The sequence below is a fragment of the Cyprinus carpio genome, chromosome B15 (genome assembly GCF_018340385.1).
Source record: "Cyprinus carpio isolate SPL01 chromosome B15, ASM1834038v1, whole genome shotgun sequence".
In the NCBI taxonomy this organism is placed as follows: Eukaryota; Metazoa; Chordata; class Actinopteri; order Cypriniformes; family Cyprinidae; genus Cyprinus; species Cyprinus carpio.
In genome coordinates, this window is record NC_056611.1 from 7980137 (window position 1) to 7999423 (window position 19287).

The following is a 19287-nucleotide window of genomic DNA, read 5'->3' on the forward strand; positions in this document are numbered from 1 at the left end:
AAAATACAAGTTCAATCTTTTTTAAATATTTTTAAATCATGTTACTTGCTGTTTCTTTGTAATTATTTATGAAATTTACTAGCAAATTCTGAGTGAAAATTGTTTCAAAGTAACCCCTACAATATTTTTCTGCTGGTATATTGGTACTATATCCCACAATGCAATGCATTTGACATGACCTTCCACTTCTGGTATTAAAATTAACTGGACGTAATATCATCCTGGGTATTCACATAAATCACTTTTTTGACTCTTACACTTTTTGACTGGACTGCCAATTATCTGTGATTAAAAATAAGAGTATTTCTGAGATAATTTTATAGTTGAGTTAAAAAAAAAAACATATACAGCATTTACATATACAACATATAAAACAAACAGATCATGTGAACAATGCTTTAAACTTAAATTTGAATAGATAATTGTTGCACACTGCATAGTTCATATATAAAAAAAACAAAACAAAAAAACACAAAGTACACATTATTTAATGTGTAGCATGTAAGTCTTTGCCGTGAGTTTTTGTCTTATTGAATACCACTCGAAAATCGGTCACATTACCATAAAATAAATGAGTTGTAAGAGCAAGTTTTGTGTTGACAATAAGGATACAAATAAGTTTGTGCAAAACGTTGATAATATTTTACACAGAAAAGAAATCAAGTCACTGACATCAAATCCAGTCCAACCCAAAACATAATACTTGTAAATGAAACGAGGCGATTGATTGCATTCTCAGTGTAGATGGTGTCTTTGCTCACCTGCAGGGTGGATATGACCTCATCTCCCACTTCCTTCACAGTAACCACATAGCGGCTCATGTCTGGGTTGATGATATGAGACTCCTTCTCCCAGCGAACCTTGATGGGCTTTTCACCGTGAGCAGTGCAGCTCATCTCAGTCATGTGACCCTGTTCTGCTCGCGTGGTGTTGGGGTAAGATGTGATCATGGCAGGAACTGAAGACAAGGACAAACAGAGAAAGACACATTGTGATGTTATATTAATAAATCATATTTGACGTCAGTGTCGACCCAGCCAAATACTTTCACACGCTCAGCACAGAAATACTATACACCCATCATACAACATTATTCTCATTAAATAATAAACCAATCAATTTTTTTTTGTGTGTTGTATATACAGTATTTTCATAATATATTCACTAAGAAACAAGCTAATTTATTAATCAAATAAGTCAATAGGGTCAAAAACACTATAAAGGGTCACAGTAGAATAACATTACAACATTTCAAACTATATCAACTGACAACTAAAAATCTTTCACAAGAATTTTTATTCAAATTTGTGTATAAATAGGTCTTCTAATAAGATGTTATCCTTTCTTCAAAAGTTTGTTTCTAATGGGGCTGTTATCAGATCTTCTCATATGAAGTAATTGAGCTGAAAGAAAGCAAATTGAACTGTTCACTGGCAAGACGTTCACAGAGCAAGCGCAGACATGAAAAGAGGTGCGGGACCATGCTCAGGCCTGTGTGAAACCTTGTTACCCTCAAGCAGTGTGAGGGATCTGTCTGTCTCTCTCTCTCTCTCTCTCTCTCTCTCTCTCTCTCTCTCTCTCTCTCTCTCTCTCTCTCTCTTTCCTGGCAGGCATAGCTATGATTAAATGATGAGCACACTTTGATTATTCATATAGATTCTTCTGCTTGTTTCACTCAGTAATACTGGCACCGGTGAAGCAGGAATGTCAAAGTCCCCAAATCATCATGCACTAGATCTATGATCATACAGTATATACCTTGTGATGGTAAGTTTGTATCAGTTGGATATCAGGACCTCTTTTTGTAAGTTAGACTTTATGTAGAAATGTAAAAATATACAGCAAGACATGCCCCCTAAAAAAAAAAAAAAAACAGTTTAACTTGGTTCTATTTTGCATGCCTCTTAAATAAATAAATAAATAAATAATCTCTACATTTTCAAAAGCTTACCAACTTAAATGAAAAGTTGAAAAGTAATAATAATTAAAATAAATCAATTTATTTAGTACAGTATGTATTGTTTTGCTTTGATGGCAATGGTAATATTTTCTATGCATTTTGCATAATCATTACTTTGATTTACATTTTTACAAAAAACAAAAACCTTGTGTTTATTTTTAAATTTAAAAGATTCAAACCAAAATTCCATCAGAACCAAATTCCATCAAAATTTGAAATCAGAATTGTCAGATTTATAATTATATTTGTATATATTTTTTTTTTTTTTTAAGTCTTTTGACTTTGGTATGTGTCCATTAAATTCCATTTAAAAATAATAAATAATCAAATGAGATAATTACATTTACACATTTATTATTATTTTCCAAATACATGCATTTACCAAAGAGGGTATTTACTTGTATCCATGAGATTTTGAGTTAATATTTGAATAATTTAAATAAACATTTGCATGTTATTGGTTCTCTGATGTTAGTTTATGGTCACATGACATGCAAGTAAACAGATGGAATATTTAAGTAAATGTTTAAGTAAATTTAAGTAAATTAATATTATTATTTTTTTAAATAATTTATATAGAGACCTGCATCTATATAGTCCTAGTAATTGTATTATATTAGTTTAAACTCTAATCATAAAATTAACAACATTATACATATTAAATTAACTTGCAGCATTTGATTTGATAATTACACTACACTGTATCACTATTTTAGTTTTAATTCAATAAATTGTGCAGCTGCCTTTATTTTAATTTTACATTTGATTTAATTATTAGCTTTTTATCAACTTATGGACCTCCTGCAGTCCTTTCACAAACACCCAACTGAGCATTTTTTGGTTGAATTTGCAGCAGAAATATTGTGATGTTGACTGTAATAAGTAGTCATACTGTGATATGTGATTTTGTACAGTCCACCCACAGCATTAATGTTGAAGAAAACAGGGAGGAAAAGAAAATGGGGCTCACACATGCAGTCTCTTGGTGGCTTATTGCGGTGTGAAGTGGCGGAAGTTGACATGATGGAGAGTGTCAGAGTCAGCCCTGTGAACGTTTAACTCTCATCTCTTATTCACTCACAAGCTCCACGCAGCTGCACCATACGAGAGAATGCTGATTTATTTTGCATGACGACTGAATTTTAAGTACGGCATATTAAAAAAAAAAAGAAGAAGAAAGAAAATATCTCTCCGCCTTCTCTAAATGTTATTGCTCTTTAGCAGAGGGTGCTATCTGAAGATCTGATGCGAGGTTGAGACCTGCACTGAAGCAAGATCCGGAAGATATGGAAAGACTAATTTTGAACTAATTCAGTCCACTTTTTCAGCAGCCTTATTTAATTAGGCATTTTTTCCCATTAGTTTCTCTACATACTAACAAACCAGCTTTGAGATTAATTCAACTTTGACTTAAAAATGAAAAAAAAAAAAAAAAAAAAAAAAAAAAAAATAAATAAATAAAAAATTTTGTGAAAGTGACATTATTATCAAATGTTCATTATTAACTGTCGACTAATGCGGCCTGTTCATAACAGGAATTATAACTATAAAGATAAATACTATAATATCAGTGTCCATACCAGTGCACAATAATATTCTGTATATTATGAGCATGTCCTTATTGAATGCTATGAAATGCTCAAGCTCTTTAAAGCAGGATGGACTCTGAATGGTTTTTATCCTTCATTACCTGGAAATAATGTAATACAGTGATTCGAAATATATTGTTGTGTTGTGCTGTGGACTCTGATATTTATTTACATTAAAAAATAATGTTAGCCTATCTGCTAACTTTCCATGGTAACAGTGCCTTTTCTGATTGGTGGAATTCTCTCTAAGAATATGGGTAGTGTAGTGTTAATTCTGCTATTAAATCAGCTTTTTAAATCAATTATTTGAAATAAAACTGAGATGACAATGAATTGTGGCTCTTACAGAAGTATACAACAGCACCTACTGTAACAATCTTGCTGGGTCTGTATCGTAAAGTTTATACACATTATTACTAAAAATCAATTTCGCTGGAGAAAATTAAAAGGACTTTAACTTAAGGAATCTCACTGTTGCAGTTTTTTCACTATAGTGCATTTCATATGATATTGATATTGAATACAATGTGGGTCACAATATGATGACAGTTCTCCTCAGAAAGAAATTCTCCTTAGTGCACATCCAAAAGAGTGTGTATAATCTCATTTAAAGTCTTGCAGTCAGCACGAGAGGGGCTTCAGGCAAGAGGGGCTCTAAATGGTATTCCCATAACAGCTTAGTTGATGTATATTTTTAATATCCAGCAATATTACAGGCTACTGCAATAAAGAGAGAGGGGGGAGCACTGATGGCAGGTATAACCGCACATCAAACAGAATCTCCCTTTATTCATTTTAGCCGCCATAGAACAGCACCTAACTATTATTAAACAAACCAGGAAAAGCCACAGGAGAGAGTTTGATATTCAACATGTGTTAGTAAATATTGTCTTTCACAAGCAACATGGATGTGTTTTAAAGCTATTCTGTGAAATAAGTCTTTACAGTTTTGAAAAGAGACATTATATTAAATATCTGTACAATTCTTTAAAATGGTTAACACTGTGATAAAGCGATGAGGTTAGCAGTTGGACAGGTACAAGGGTTTTTTTCATACAGAATTTAATGCTGATGTTTATATAAATATCCTTTCAATAATTATGTAGTGTTATCATATTGTTTAGCCTACTCTGATGAATAATGCTAGCAGCCATAGGTCTCTATTTTTAGGGTATGCATTAATTGATAAAATCAATATACACTGAGTGCATTAATACAGGTAATACATTAATACGTCAAAAATCACTTTGGATAGAAGCACCCACTAAGTGCGAATGACAAACAAACAAACAAATAAATAAATAAATACACATCTTGTTATAGTATTTGCATATCATTGCTCTTTTGTTGATTTTGATTACTTCCATTGTCTTCATTTGTAAGTCGCTTTGGATAAAAGTGTCTTCTAAATGACTAAATGTAAATAAATAAATAAAATATAATTATTAGAAAAATAATGCTAATATTTCCAGAAATATATCCAAAGTTCTATCATAAAACTCTAGATGGCGCAGTCCGATAGGTGTAACACAATCAGATTTAATTACATCAATATCACGCCGCGCAGCTGATTTGTTCCTTTCGTATCAGCAGCCAATAAGCTTGCTGCTCAACATTCAAATACTTGGCTAGTGTTTGCTTTAGCAGTTGCAGCATGCTTCAGAAACCCTTCTCCTTCCCCAGCTCCACCTGTATAGATCTGCTATGGGGTGATTCATGTATGCTATGTGAGGGGTATTTCATATATGTGACCCTGGACCACAAAACCAGTCTTAAGTGTCAATTGTCCGAAATTGAGATTTATACATCATCTGAAAGCTGAATAAATAATCTTTTCATTGATGCATGGTTTGTTAGTATAGGACAATATTTGGCTGAGATACAACTATTTAAAAATCTAGTTCCCTTATCTAAAGCTACTCTCGATGCTGCGCTCAATAGCGCTATTGAATATGTTCTTTGTTTGACCGGTTGTTGAAGCATGTGTGCCAAACATGCCAAAGTTTGGCTTAAATAACCTTGGTTAGGTGACGTCACTCGATTACGAACACCTGGAGGTTATAAATAGGTATGAAACGGAAACATCCTCAGGTCTTTTTGTCTTCAAGGACTGCATTGTTGTGTGTGTGTGTTTGTAAAACAAAAAAGAGAAGAAAAGAAAAAGAAAGAAAAAAAGGGCAAGCAGGAAGAGAAGTAGTATAAAAATAATAGACTACTCACGATGGCAGATCTTGAGAGGAGATGTTTGCCTCCTTGTCAGAGGCTGCTCTCTGAAGATGATCTCCATGCTTTCTGCTTTGAGTGTTTGGGGGAAGAGCTCGCTGCCCTAGGGCTCAAGGGAGAATGCGAGCACTGTGATCTTCTCTCGATCAAAGTGCTTCGCACGCGGCTCTCCTTCTTTAGAGGGCAGCGAGCCGCTGCTCCCTCTGCAAGGTCCTGGGGATCACGTGTCAATCTGGCTGCCCCAAATTGAAGAGACACTCGTGGGCTATCTCTCTCCTGGGAGTTCATCATCACTATAGAAAGCAACTCTCCCCACCAAGCCATGCAGAATAACATCTTCACTGCTGGGGAAAGGCTTTCAAGCAGCGGGTCAGGCTGGTGCTGCTTTGCACACTATGTTGGTTCTGCAAACATACCAGGCTGACCTGCTGACAGCCGAGCACAGGCAAGTCAGTCGATGAAGAGGTGTTTTTAGAACTTCGCTGGGCCACAGATCTGTCTCTCCATGCAACCAAGCAGACGGCCCGTGCCAATGGCCATTCTATGCCTGCCATGGTTTCCATGGAGAGACATCTGTGGCTCAACCTCATGGGCATCAAGGACAGAGACCGCGCTTTCCTCCTTGATGTCCCCATCTCACCTTCTGGCCTATTTGGCGACGCCATCAACACTAGGTTTCGGGAGGCGAAACTCTATGAGGAACCATTTGTGAGGTTTCTTCCCCTCCGTGCTCAAGAGTTGGGACCGTCGGCTACCCGGTCCCAACCAGGTCCGGTTCCTTTGGGGCGTGTAGCGCAAAAAGAGAGTGTGCCAGCCGAGCACCCCCTCGTGGAGACTGGGCTGCGGCTTGCCTCGCTTCACAGTTCACCTCAAAGAGACTGGACCTGAGGATCATCATCTCCTCCCAGAAAAAATCCTGAGGCTTGTGTGCCCAGGACTGTGAGGGCTGCGTCCAATTTTAGATCTTTGTGGGCTGAACTGCTACCTCAGAACATACAAGTTCAAAATGCTAACAATCAAGATGATTGTTTCTCAGATCCAATCGGACGATTGGTTTGTGTCACGGTTGGTAAACCGTGGTCTCGGGTTTGCACTATGTGGGTGGAGTTTGTGTGTGTCGCTCGTCAGCACTGATTGTTTCATGTGGGCATCTCCGTTGATTGTTCATCTGCACCAGTTGTTACTCATTACCCGATCCCTACTTATTGCCCTGTCTTTCGTCTTGTGTTTGTCATAGCGTTGTTTGAAGTCTCCCGTTCGTTTGCCTGGTTTCTCGTTCCTGTTTCTCTGTGTTTTCATCATCACTGCTCGTCTGACCCCTGGAACCCCGTCCACTCTTCACCACCGGATGCAACTACTCACCACCACGGATTGCTCATCTCAGGCCTGTGTCACACTCTCCTGCTGCCTCACCTCACTGCCACTTCCTGGATCACCGTCAGTCATCGCCGCGACCACCTGTTGTTTCCACCTGGATTGACTGTGTACCTAACTTCAATAAACATTCTTGTTTCACGCTAGAACGCTCTGACCAAACATGGAAGCAGCAAGTTCTACGTCACTCTCCGAATTCATTCACCACAGTGTCAACCGCATGGATCAGCAGCAGGAGAGCATCGTCAACACCGGACGCGCTGTCCAAGCACTGGTGACACAGGTGTCCGAGCTCACCCAGCAGATCCAACAGTTGACTACTCCCGCTGCGCCACCCGCACCGTCGGTTCCCCGGGCTATCGCCGAACCCAGCTACCGACCCAAACCGCACCTACCAGTTCCCGAGAGCTACTCCGGTGAGCCTAACTACTGCAGAACATTTCTAACCAAGTGTTCCATGCATTTCTCTGTGCAGCCTCGCACCTTTCAGACCGAGGAGTCCAAGGTGGCGTTCGTGCTGACTCTGCTTTCCGGGAGGGCTGCCCTGTGGGGAACGGCGGTGTGGGAGAACCGAGATCCATGCTGCACCTCATTCCACTCCCTCTCTGAGGAAATGAAGAGGGTATTCGACCGTGCCGTGGAAGGAGGCGGCACGCGAGCTGGCGGAGCTCAAGCAGGGGAATCTCTCTGTGGCGGATTACTCCATCCGTTTTCGCACCTTGGCGGCCGCGTGCAAGTGGAACGAGGAGGCGCAGTGGGATATGTTCCTGCATGGTTGGCCGACCGTGTTCACAAGGAGATCTACCTCCTCGAGTTGCCAACCAGCCTTAATGGACTCATCGACTTGGCGCTCCGCGTGGATGCTCGCATCAAGCGCCTGGGGGCGCATGCCTGTCTTCCCAGCACCCTTGAGAGTGGAGAGTCGAGAGAACACGGCCGGTCCCGTTTTCGATCACGAACCCATGCAGGTGGGTAGAGCTTGACTGACCCGGGAGGAGAGAGAGAGGCGGAGGTCCTGAGGACTGTGCCTGTATTGTGGCGGCTCTGGACATTTTCTACTCTCCTGCCCAGTAAAAGAGCCAGCCCGGTAGTAAATTTGAGGCTACTATCAGGTGGGATCTCTGCCGGGAAGTCCTCAACAACATCCACTCTCCTTCCGGTGAAACTGAGATGGGCCAACAACACGCACCCCTGTCACGCCCTTCTGGACTCGGGAGCAGAAGGTAACTTCATGGACACTACTCTTGCACAACACCTGAGACTCCTGATCACTCCGCTGTCACATCAGATCACCGTCAGCGCACTCAATGGCCAGGAACTGCCCTACATCACCCACACCACTGGTCCTATTACCCTTCTCACCTCTGGCAACCACACAGAGAACATCCCCTTCCTCCCCATGGACTCCCCTGTGGCACCCATCATCCTTGGTCACCCCTGGCTGGTCAAACACAACCCACGAGTGGATTGGGGTTCCAACACTATCACCTCGTGGAGTGAATGTTGTCATGAGTCTTGTCTGGTCTCTGCTTGTCCTGCTGTGTCTGTTTCTGTGTTTCAGGAGGAGGCCACGGTTTTGTCAAACGTGCCCGCTGAGTACCTGGACCTGAAGGAGGTGTTCAGTAAGTCCCGTGCTGCTTCTCTTCCTCTGCATCGTCCCTATGACTGTGCTATAGAGTTAGTTCCAGGTAAGTCTCCGCCTAAGGGCAAGCTTTACTCTCTTTCTGTTCCTGAGAGGGAGGCCATGGAGAAATATATTTCTGATTCTCTAGCATCAAGGTTCATCCGCACTTCCTCTTCTCCACCGGGGGCGGGATTCTTTTTTGTGGGGAAGAAGGATGGTTCTCTGCGACCTTGTATTGATTACAGAGAGCTGAACAACATCACAGTAAAGAATACATATCCTTTGGCCATTGATGTCTTCAGCCTTCGAGAGGTTACAGGGAGCATCCGTCTTCACAAAATTGGATTTACGTAACGCTTATCATTTGGTCCGCATCAGGAAGGGGGATGAATGGAAAACCACTTTTAACACTCCCAGAGGGCACTTTGAATATTTGGTGATGCCGTTTGGGCTCTCCAACACACCTGCGGTTTTCCAGGCACTCGTTAATGACGTGTTGAGAGACATGGTAGATCAGTTCATATATGTTTACCTGGATGACATACTGATTTTCTCCTCGTCTCTCCAGGAACACGTGCAACACGTCAGACGAGTGCTCCAGAGGTTACTAGAGAATGGGCTTTTTGTCAAGGCAGAGAAATGCGTATTTCATGCACAGTCTGTTTCCTTCCTAGGTTACATCGTCTCGTCTGAGGGAATACGTATGGATCCTGACAAGGTTAAGGCTGTGATAGATTGGCCAAGTCCAGATTCCTGTAAGGCCCTACAGCGGTTTCTGGGGTTCGCCAATTTTTATCAGCATTTTATTCGCAGTTTCAGCCAACTAGTCTCACCTCTGACTGCCTTGACCTCCCCCAGAACTACGTTCAGGTGGTCGAATACAGCCGAAACTGTATTTTCCAACCTCAAGAGCCGCTTCGTTTCGGCTCCCATCTTAGTCGCCCCTGATCCCACATGTCAGTTCATGGTGGAGGTCGACGCATCAGAGGTGGGAGTAGGTGCAGTTCTTTCCCAACGCGCTGCCTCAGACAAAAAGATGCATCCTTGCGCGTTTTTTTCCCATCGTTTATCTCCTGCCGAACGTAATTATGACATTGGTAACAGAGAGTTGTTGGCCGTCAAATTAGCATTGGAGGAGTGGCGTCATTGGTTGGAAGGGTCGGGGATACCTTTCATCGTCTGGACTGATCATAAGAATTTAGAGTATATTAGAACTGCCAAAAGACTCAACTCCAGGCAGGCTCGGTGGGCACTGTTTTTCGGTCATTTAGATTTTTCTCTATTGTACCGCCCGGGTTCCAAAAATGTCAAACCCGATTCTTTGTCACGTATTTTTGATACATCCGAACGCCCGGTGACTCCCGAGTGTATTTTACCTGAGAACATAGTCATCTCATCACTCATATGGGAGGTCGAATCGAAGGTCAAGACAGCCTTAGAAGGGGTAATGCCTCTGCCTGGGTGTCCACCGAACCGTTTGTTTGTTCTGGAGGGGTTACGGTACGATGTGATTTGATGGGGTCACTGCTCCAATGTCACTTGTCATCCAGGAATAAGCCGCACTAGATGTTTGGTAAAGCAACGATTCTGGTGGCCACTTATGGCTCGCGACATTCATGATTTTGTGTTGGCCTGCTCCGTTTGCGCCAGTGGTAAGATGTTTAACCGACCTCCGGATGGGTTTCTTCAACCGCTGTCTGTCCCTTCGAGACCCTGGTCCCACATCGCTCTAGATTTTGTTACTGCCCTCCCGCCCTGTAATGGCATGACGGTCGTTTTGACCATAGTGGATCGATTCTCGAAGGCGGCACATTTCATTCCCTTGCCCAAATTACCTTCAGCCAAGGAGACAGCGGTCACTGTGATTGATCACGTCTTTTGGTTACATGGCCTCCTGGTAGACGTGGTTTCTGACAGGGGATCCCAATTTGTGTCCAAATTTTGGAGGGAGTTTTGTAAATTGTTGGGAGCGACGGTTAGTCTGTCTTCGGGTTACCATCCGCAGAGCAATGGTCAGTCTGAGCGGGCCAACCAGGATTTGGAGAGAACGTTGTGATGTTTGGTCTCCAAGAATCCTTCTTCCTGGAGTCAGCAACTCTCTATGGTTGAGTACGCTCATAACTCGCTACCAGTGTCATCCACCGGCCTCTCTCCGTTTGAATGTAGTTTAGGTTACCAGCCACCTGTTTTTCCTAGTCTGGAATCTGAAGTCGCGGTCCCCTCTGCTCACACATTTGTCCAGAGGTGCCACCGCACATGGACCAGAGCCCGTGAGACTCTGCTCCAAGTGAGGGTGTGTACCAAGGCCAAAGCCGATCGCCACCGGTCTAAGCCTCCCTTTATACGTTGTGGGTCAAAAGGTGTGGCTTTCTACTAATAACATTCCTCTCCGTTCCGTTTCTAATAAATTAGCTCCCAAATTTATTGGCCCCTTCCCTGTCACCAAGATCATTAGTCCGGTGACAGTCCGCCTCAAACTACCTCCGGCGTACAGGAGGATTCATCCCGCCTTCCATGTGTCCAAAATCAAACCTGTGTTTTATTCACGAATTAACCCGCCCACCCCGGTTCCCCCGCCGCTGCATCTCATACATGGGGAACCCATATATTTGGTTAATCGTATTCTGGACTCGAGACGGAGGGGACGAGGATTTCAGTACTTGGTGGACTGGGAAGGTTACGGTCCGGAGGAGAGGAGTTGGGTACCTGCTAGGGACATACTGGATCATTCCCTGATTGATGATTACAATCGACAGGGAGGGTCGGCTGGGAACGCCATGAGGCATTCCTAGAGGGGAGGGTACTGTCACGGTTGGTAAACTCGGGTTTGCACTATGTGGGTGGAGTTTGTGTGTGTCGCTCGTCAGCACTGATTGTTTCATGTGGGCGTCTCCGTTGATTGTTTATCTGCACCGCTGTTACTCATTACCTGATCCCTACTTATTCTGGCCCCTGAGGGGGACCAACTAAAAAATGCTGGCCTTCCAGCCAATGTAATAGAGACTATTATAAGCGCTAGGGATCCCTCCACTATAAGAACTTATGCCCTCAGATGGTGTGTTTTCGAGGGTTGGTGCATGACACGCCATGTAGACCCGGTTCACTGCCAAATTGTTTCAGTGCTGGAGTTTCTGCAAGAGAAATTGTCCTCAGGCACATGCCCTAGTACTCTCATAACCTACATGGCCGCTATTTCGGTTTGGCATATTTTGATTGACGGGGTTTCTGTGGGAAAGCACCCTCTAGTAGCCCACTTCATTCATGGAGCTAAGTGGTTGAGGCCACTCACTAGAGCTACGGTCCCTTCATGGGATTTAGCCATAGTGCTCGAGGGGCTGGCTGGCACCCCTTTCGAACCATTAGAATCAGCGCCTGCCAGGCTTCTGACTCTAAAGATGGTTTTTCATATGGCCATTACTTCTCTAAAGAGAATTGGGGATTTACAGGCTGTGTCACTCCTGCCATCCTGTTTAGACTTTGCTCCTGGGCGAGTCAAAGTTATTTCGCATTCTCACCCTAACTATCTTCCAAAAGTTCCTTTCTTGACCATACATCCTGTCGTTCTTGAAGCCTTCTGTCCTCCGCCGTTTATGACACCAGAGCAGGAAAGACTTCACTTACTGTGTCCAGTACGTGCTCTTGCGCCCTTGCAGCAAGTGTGTGATGTGGCAGGTTGGTCCTCTCCGCACACATTTGTCAGATTCTATAGTTTGGATGTCCATGCTACTCTGGGCTCACGTGTCCTCGAGTCAACATCCCAAAACAAACTACAAAACACCTTCAATCCATACACTCACACACCACAAAAAACATCAATACACATCCAACCCATCTCATTTTCTACAGGTGTTCCCAGTAGCGCTACTGAGCGCAGCATCAAGAGTAGCTTTTGATAAGGGAACATCTCGGGTTACTTGACTGTAACCCTGTTCCCTGAAAAAGCTGGAACGAGACGCCGTGCCTCAATGCCGCACTGTAAGCGTGACAGGATGTCTTTTCAGGCAAAAATTTGACCTGAGGATGTTTCCGTTTCATGCCTATTTATTACCTCCAGGTGATCATAATCGAGTGACGTCACCTAACCGAGGTTATTTAAGCCAAACTTTGGCACGTTTGACACACATGCTTCAACAACCGGTTGAACAAAGAATGTTCTCAATAGCGCTATTGAGCGCAGCATCTCATCCCACTTTTTCAGGGAACAGGGTTACAGTCAAGTAACCAGAGACGAATCTGAGGGTGCAAAAAAATCTAAATATCAAGAAAATCGCCTTTTAAGTTGTCTAAATGAAGTCCTTAGCAACGCATATTACTAATCAAAAATTAAGTTTTAATATATTTATGGTAGGAAATTTACAAAATATCTTCATGGAACATGATCTTTACTTAATATCCTAATGATGTTTGGCATAAAAGAAAAATCGATAATTTTGACCCACCCAATGTATTGTTGGCTATTGCTACAAATATACTCGTGCTACTTAAGACTGGTTTTGTGGTCCAGGGTCACATATGTTATATATGCGGCAGCAGTATTTCTTACATGCTCACAGCATTATGTTGTGGATGTATTGGCAGTAGCAAGTCTCAGTACTTGCTCTGCCGCAGCAGCAGCGTAGCAGATCTATTCCGCCAAGACCAAACACATTAACATTGTCATGTACATTACCTTGCTATAGCCTCAGAGAGTTTTCATGACAGAACAAATTTTCACGATAACTGTTTACTGTTAAAAAAAAATCAGGTAACAGGGTTGAAATTTAATAATCTTCCTCTCTATTGACAAACATAACATTAATTTGCTACTGTTCAAAACTCCAGATTCTCAGAAAAGTAGCTATTTTTGTGCGTGTGATCTACTAAAACCTGATTCAAATATGTTCAGCTACTGTCTTGAAAGGAAAGCATCACATTTAAACAAGAAAGTAATCAACGCAAGCATGCAAATAATATTTATCTCTCTTTCCACACACACACATGCACACACAAACAAAAGATGAGTCAGAGCGTGGCGCATATGTACCGTAGCCTTTAATGGTCTTTATTGTCAGTTCAATGAAGCATATAAATTGTGTTTAGAGACGCACATGGGATAAAAGGAATGAAAATTGATCGTCTGATGGAGATTCAGAAACTCGTTATAGTGGCGGAACTGTCAATGAACTTGGAGCCAAAATAGGTAAATATTTATATTTTTATACAGTGTGTAAAACTATAAAAATGACAAAACTGTAATCACACATTCACATTCTTTCAGTGTGCACACAGCAAAATATTCTTGGTAATTTTGACCAATATTTATGGCTAGGTGTGAATTAACTATGATAACTCCATTTGTATTTTCCACTTTGATGGCCATGTTGAATATGATTAGTGTGTATGGCGTATCATGCCGTATGAATACAGAGGCTGCAGCAGCAACTCTGGGTGTATATAATCCATTTCAGCCCTCATTTTATCACCAGTACAGGGGCACCCTGGGAAACTAGGCCACCTCGTCACATTGCCACGCCTGAGTGGGCCATCTACCCCCTTCTCTCTCACAAACACACACACTCATTGCCTTCTCTGTGCAGGCCAATGGAGTGAAGTATATTCTCTAGATTGGGAGGGGCAGCACGAGTGTGTGTGTGTGTGTGGTTGGTGGAGTGCAGCAGGCTGCCATGCTGAAGCAATTCCCCCTTTTTCTTGCACAATTGGTCACAGTCTGAGTATGTTCTCTGATACTGAAGGCGAGGGAGTGCCACGAGACCCACACAAGGAGAGAGATGATGATATAAAAGAAAACAAGAAGCAAAGCACCTTTTCGGTCATTAATGACTGTTAATTGAACATCAAGTCTGTCTATATTTTTAAAATACGCAACAATCCTACACTGAAATATATATATATATATATATATATATATATATATATATATATATATATATATATATATATATATATATATATATAGTGTGTGTGTGTGTGTGCATGTGTGTGTTTAAGATAATATGACTTATTAGCAGATATTGATTAGTAGATATAATATGAATCATTTAGCAGATGTTTTTTTTTATCCAAAGCACCTTACAAATAAGGAAAATCACAAGCAATTTTTCATAAAAGACATTCTATACAAAATGACAAAATAGAATAGTGCACTATAAAGAAGTGAAAAGCAGAAGAGAAAAAGAACACAAGGTATATTAAAAAAAAATTCTTAGTGATTGTGTGAGAAAAAAATTAAAAAAATGTAAATCATTGTTCATGAATATCTTGAAATCCCCTCTAGCTCTTTTGGTGCATTTATGAGAGTCCATGAGAGAAGCAAGACTATCTGAATCATGAATCATGTTCTTTTGTGTCAGCTCTTTTGAATGAATCAACTGATCGAATTAAAAATTGGACTTAACCATCTAACACACTTGTCTCACCGGAGTAGTATTTGTATTAGTTGTAATATTTTAATACCTTCTGTTTTACTTTTAATGTATAGTTTTTAAGGATGTTACATATTTTCACTGAACAAAAAAAAAAAAAGAGAGAGAAATTATATTTGACTGAAGACTGAAATAATGCAGATTCACTGCACTGCACTAGTCCATCTAAATACTGTATGCACCAGGGGAATATCAGAATATTGTTTTCATTATGACCATATACTGCCCTTAAAATTCTGGGTAATTTAAACAAATTTTTGACCATTCCATCTGCAAAATACTATTTTCTTTTAAAGGGACAGAGCACAAATAAAATAAAATAAATTCTAGTGTTCCCCAAGGCTTTGTCTTGGGCTGGTCACATGATGCAAAACACAAAACAAAAGAGATGATGGACAACTTTTATGGCGGAATCTTAACAGACCCTATCTCAAATCATTTTCAATGTAAGGAAAAATACAGTCTTTATTTCATTTTAATTTTCAGTAGTTCATTTTTGCTGATCTGAATGGGTTGTGATGTTTAGACAAAAGGAAAGTGACATAATTTGAATAGTGGCTACTGGTGGCACTGCTCTGTTGGTTCTCCTCATGCCAGAGTGGGCAAAAATGCTGTGTAGTGGGTTTAATGGAGGGGATGTAAGTCTATGCCTGCTCAACAAATAAACAGTTCACATACACAGCAGTCAACAGGGCAGAAGACCCTCGGGCCCAGACACACACTCAGTCCCACATGCACACATACACTCCTTAGATAGAGTGGCACAGACCAAACAAAAAGAACAAAAAACATTTAGATATAATACATGTCTATTAATAGCAATTTGATCGCATCACAATCAACATACGTTATGTTACTCATACACACACACACACACACACACACACACACACACACACACACACACACAATCAGCACACTCCACTTGACAGGGTCTTACTTTTAACGGTGAGGTACATGCTCTTGCTGATATCTGCTCCCACGTCATTGCTGACCTTGCACAGATAAAATCCAGCATCTTCCTCCAGGACGTGTTTTATGAGCAGAGAGCCCTTCTCCAGGAGCTGGATACGTGAGCCAGAATTCAAGACGATGGGCTGGAACTGAGGTACACCAGAACCTGAGATAGAAAAGGGAAACAATCTAAGGTCTATATACACTATATATTTAGAAACGTTGTATATTTATATTTTTAATATGTAGAAATTTATAATGAATGTATAATGTTTAATTTAATTGAATTTAACAAATATTTTATTTAAAAAAGGCTTCACTAAAACACATTTCATTCTAGCATAACAAAACAAAAATGACTCCTTCATGAGGCAATGTGGCTTCGATATGTTTTACTGTGATCTTAAAAATCTGATAATCCAATAGCATTACACCCTTTTTTATGATCAATTATGACCAGTTATGTTGTGTTTACATCCGATGATTTCTTTATTGGATTTGAAGATTTCTGAGGGGAATTGTTTTGTATCTGGTGTGTCATGTCTGGATTAGGATTAGATGACACTGTGGGATTCAGTTATATTAAATAAACCATAATACCACATGAGCAACTTAATCTGACAAAGCTACAGCCTGTCTGGGTATCAAAATAAAATAATCTTAACTGTCAAGGAAAATAGGTACAGACTTTCAGGATATCCACCTTAGTTTGCAATGTGGAAATAAGATATTTTCTGTGAATGTACAAGACATCTGATTCATTAGCCACTATAGGTGCGGTAAACAGTAAAACTATTTGTGCTACTTATCAGCGTGTTTATAATTAATGTATGGCAATACATCAAAACAATATAGCAAGAAATAGCAGTTTGCAATATCACACACATTTTTTTGGATAGCTAAAAATAACCGAAAGCAGATGACACCAGAAGCCTTGCACATTTAGAAATGGACCTGCTCTTATGTTAGATAAAAGGTGTACGCTGTACTGAACATTTCTAGATGTTGGAATGATGTATCTGGTTATGAAGTGTTGAAAAACATATATGTAACATAAAGAACATTATAACTGAAACTCCATTCATTTTAGAAAGCAGATAGAAATTTATTTTCTGAATGTAGAAATTTGATTTCAAATAATGCAACATCTTCAAACTAGAAAAAGCACTCCTTTACCCTCAATGCCTCTCTAACCTCATGGACTCCATCTGATCCTCTTTTCTTTCATCCAAGCCCTGTTTAATGACACCCTCCCATTGTGCAGCCCGTTTTTTCGTTGTGTATATGGATTTCCATTTGTGAGCTTTCATCTACAATGTGTAGTGAGGGCTTCAAACACTCAGTCCCCTTCAGGAGCAATCAAGGTCGAGCGAGTTACCTGCTCCTGCTCTAATCCAGTAATCCAGCTTCTTTGACCATGGCCTCAATGCAATCACACACCTGTGCCCAGCCCACCTGTCCAGATCACCCCTAAATCTGACTAAAGTTATGTACACCCCAAATATGTCTGCGTTGGGTCCCCTTCATTATGTGGTCCTAGTTTAGGTTTACTGGAACTTAAACAAAACCTTGCCAATAGTATAATTGCAACTTTAGAACAGCTGTACTGTTTATCACTCAAATAGTAGCTGTTCTATTTACAGGTCCTTCTCAAAAAATTAGCATATTGTGAAAAAGTTCATTATTTTCCATAATGTAATGATAAAAATTAAACTTTCATATATTTTAGATTCATTGCACACCAACTGAAATATTTCAGGTCTTTTATTGTTTTAATACTGATGATTTTGGCATACAGCTCATGAAAACCCAAAATTCCTATCTCAAAATATTAACATATTTCATCCGACCAATAAAAGAAAAGTGTTTTTAATACAAAAAAAGTCAACCTTCAAATAATTATGTTCAGTTATGCACTCAATACTTGGTCGGGAATCCTTTTGCAGAAATGACTGCTTCAATGCGGCGTGGCATGGAGGCAATCAGCCTGTGGCACTGCTGAGGTGTTATGGAGGCCCAGGATGCTTCGATAGTGGCCTTAAGCTCATCCAGAGTGTTGGGTCTTGTGTCTCTCAACTTTCTCTTCACAATATCCCACATATTCTCTATGGGGTTCCAGGTCAGGAGAGTTGGCAGGCCAATTGAGCACAGTAATACCATGGTCAGTAAACCATTTACCAGTGGTTTTGGCACTGTGAGCAGGTGCCAGGTCGTGCTGAAAAAACGAAATCTTCATCTCCATAAAGCTTTTCAGCAGATGGAAGCATGAAGTGCTCCAAAATCTCCTGATAGCTAGCTGCACTGACCCTGCCCCTTGATAAAAACACAGTGGACCAACACCAGCAGCTGACATGGCACCCCAGACCATCACTGACTGTGGGTCCTTGACACTGGACTTCAGGCATTTTGGCATTTCCTTCTCCTCAGTCTTCCTCCAGACTCTGGCACCTTGATTTCCGAATGACATGCAAAATTTGCTTTCATCCGAAAAAAGTACTTTGGACCACTAAACAACAGTCCAGTGCTGCTTCTCTGTAGCCCAGGTCAGGCGCTTCTGCCGCTGTTTCTGGTTCAAAAGCACACGCCTGTGCACGGTGGCTCTGGATGTTTCTACTCCAGACTCAGTCCACTGCTTCCGCAGGTCCCCCAAGGTCTGGAATCGGTCCTTCTCCACAATCTTCCTCAGGGTCCGGTCATCTCTTCTCGTTGTGCAGCGTTTTTTGCCACACTTTTTCCTTCCCACAGACTTCCCACTGTGGTGCCTTGATACAGCACTCTGGGAACAGCCTATTCTTTCAGAAATTTCTTTCTGTGTCTTACCCTCTCGCTTGAGGGTGTCAATGATGGCCTTCTGGACAGCAGTCAGGTCGGCAGTCTTACCCATGATTGCGGTTTTTGAGTTAATGAACCAGGCTGGGAGTTTTTAAAAGCCTCAGGAATCTTTTGCAGGTGTTTTAGAGTTAATTAGTTGATTCAGATGATTAGGTTAATAGCTTGTTTAGAGAACATTTTCATGATATGCTAATTTTTTGAGATAGGAATTTTGGGTTTTCATGAGCTGTATGCCAAAATCATCAGTATTAAAACAATAAAAAAGACCTGAAATATTTCAGTTGGTGTGCAATGAATCTAAAATATATG

At 41.1% G+C, this 19287-nt stretch overlaps 1 protein-coding gene across 3 annotated transcripts in view; it reads right to left on the minus strand.

The window, feature by feature from the left end:
* Positions 1-19287, minus strand: part of dscamb (Down syndrome cell adhesion molecule b) — a 142374-nt gene that overhangs the window by 26381 nt on the left and 96706 nt on the right. For 2 of the 3 annotated variants that reach the window (XM_042739094.1, XM_042739093.1), the window contains exons 11-12: positions 16133-16312; positions 762-958 (exon numbers count right to left, since the gene is read on the minus strand). In XM_042739094.1, the coding sequence (XP_042595028.1) occupies positions 762-958; positions 16133-16312 (377 nt within the window). Of the gene's footprint in view, positions 1-761; positions 959-13706; positions 14497-16132; positions 16313-19287 lie in introns of those variants that run through there. The other variant, XM_042739095.1, reaches the window with a different exon arrangement.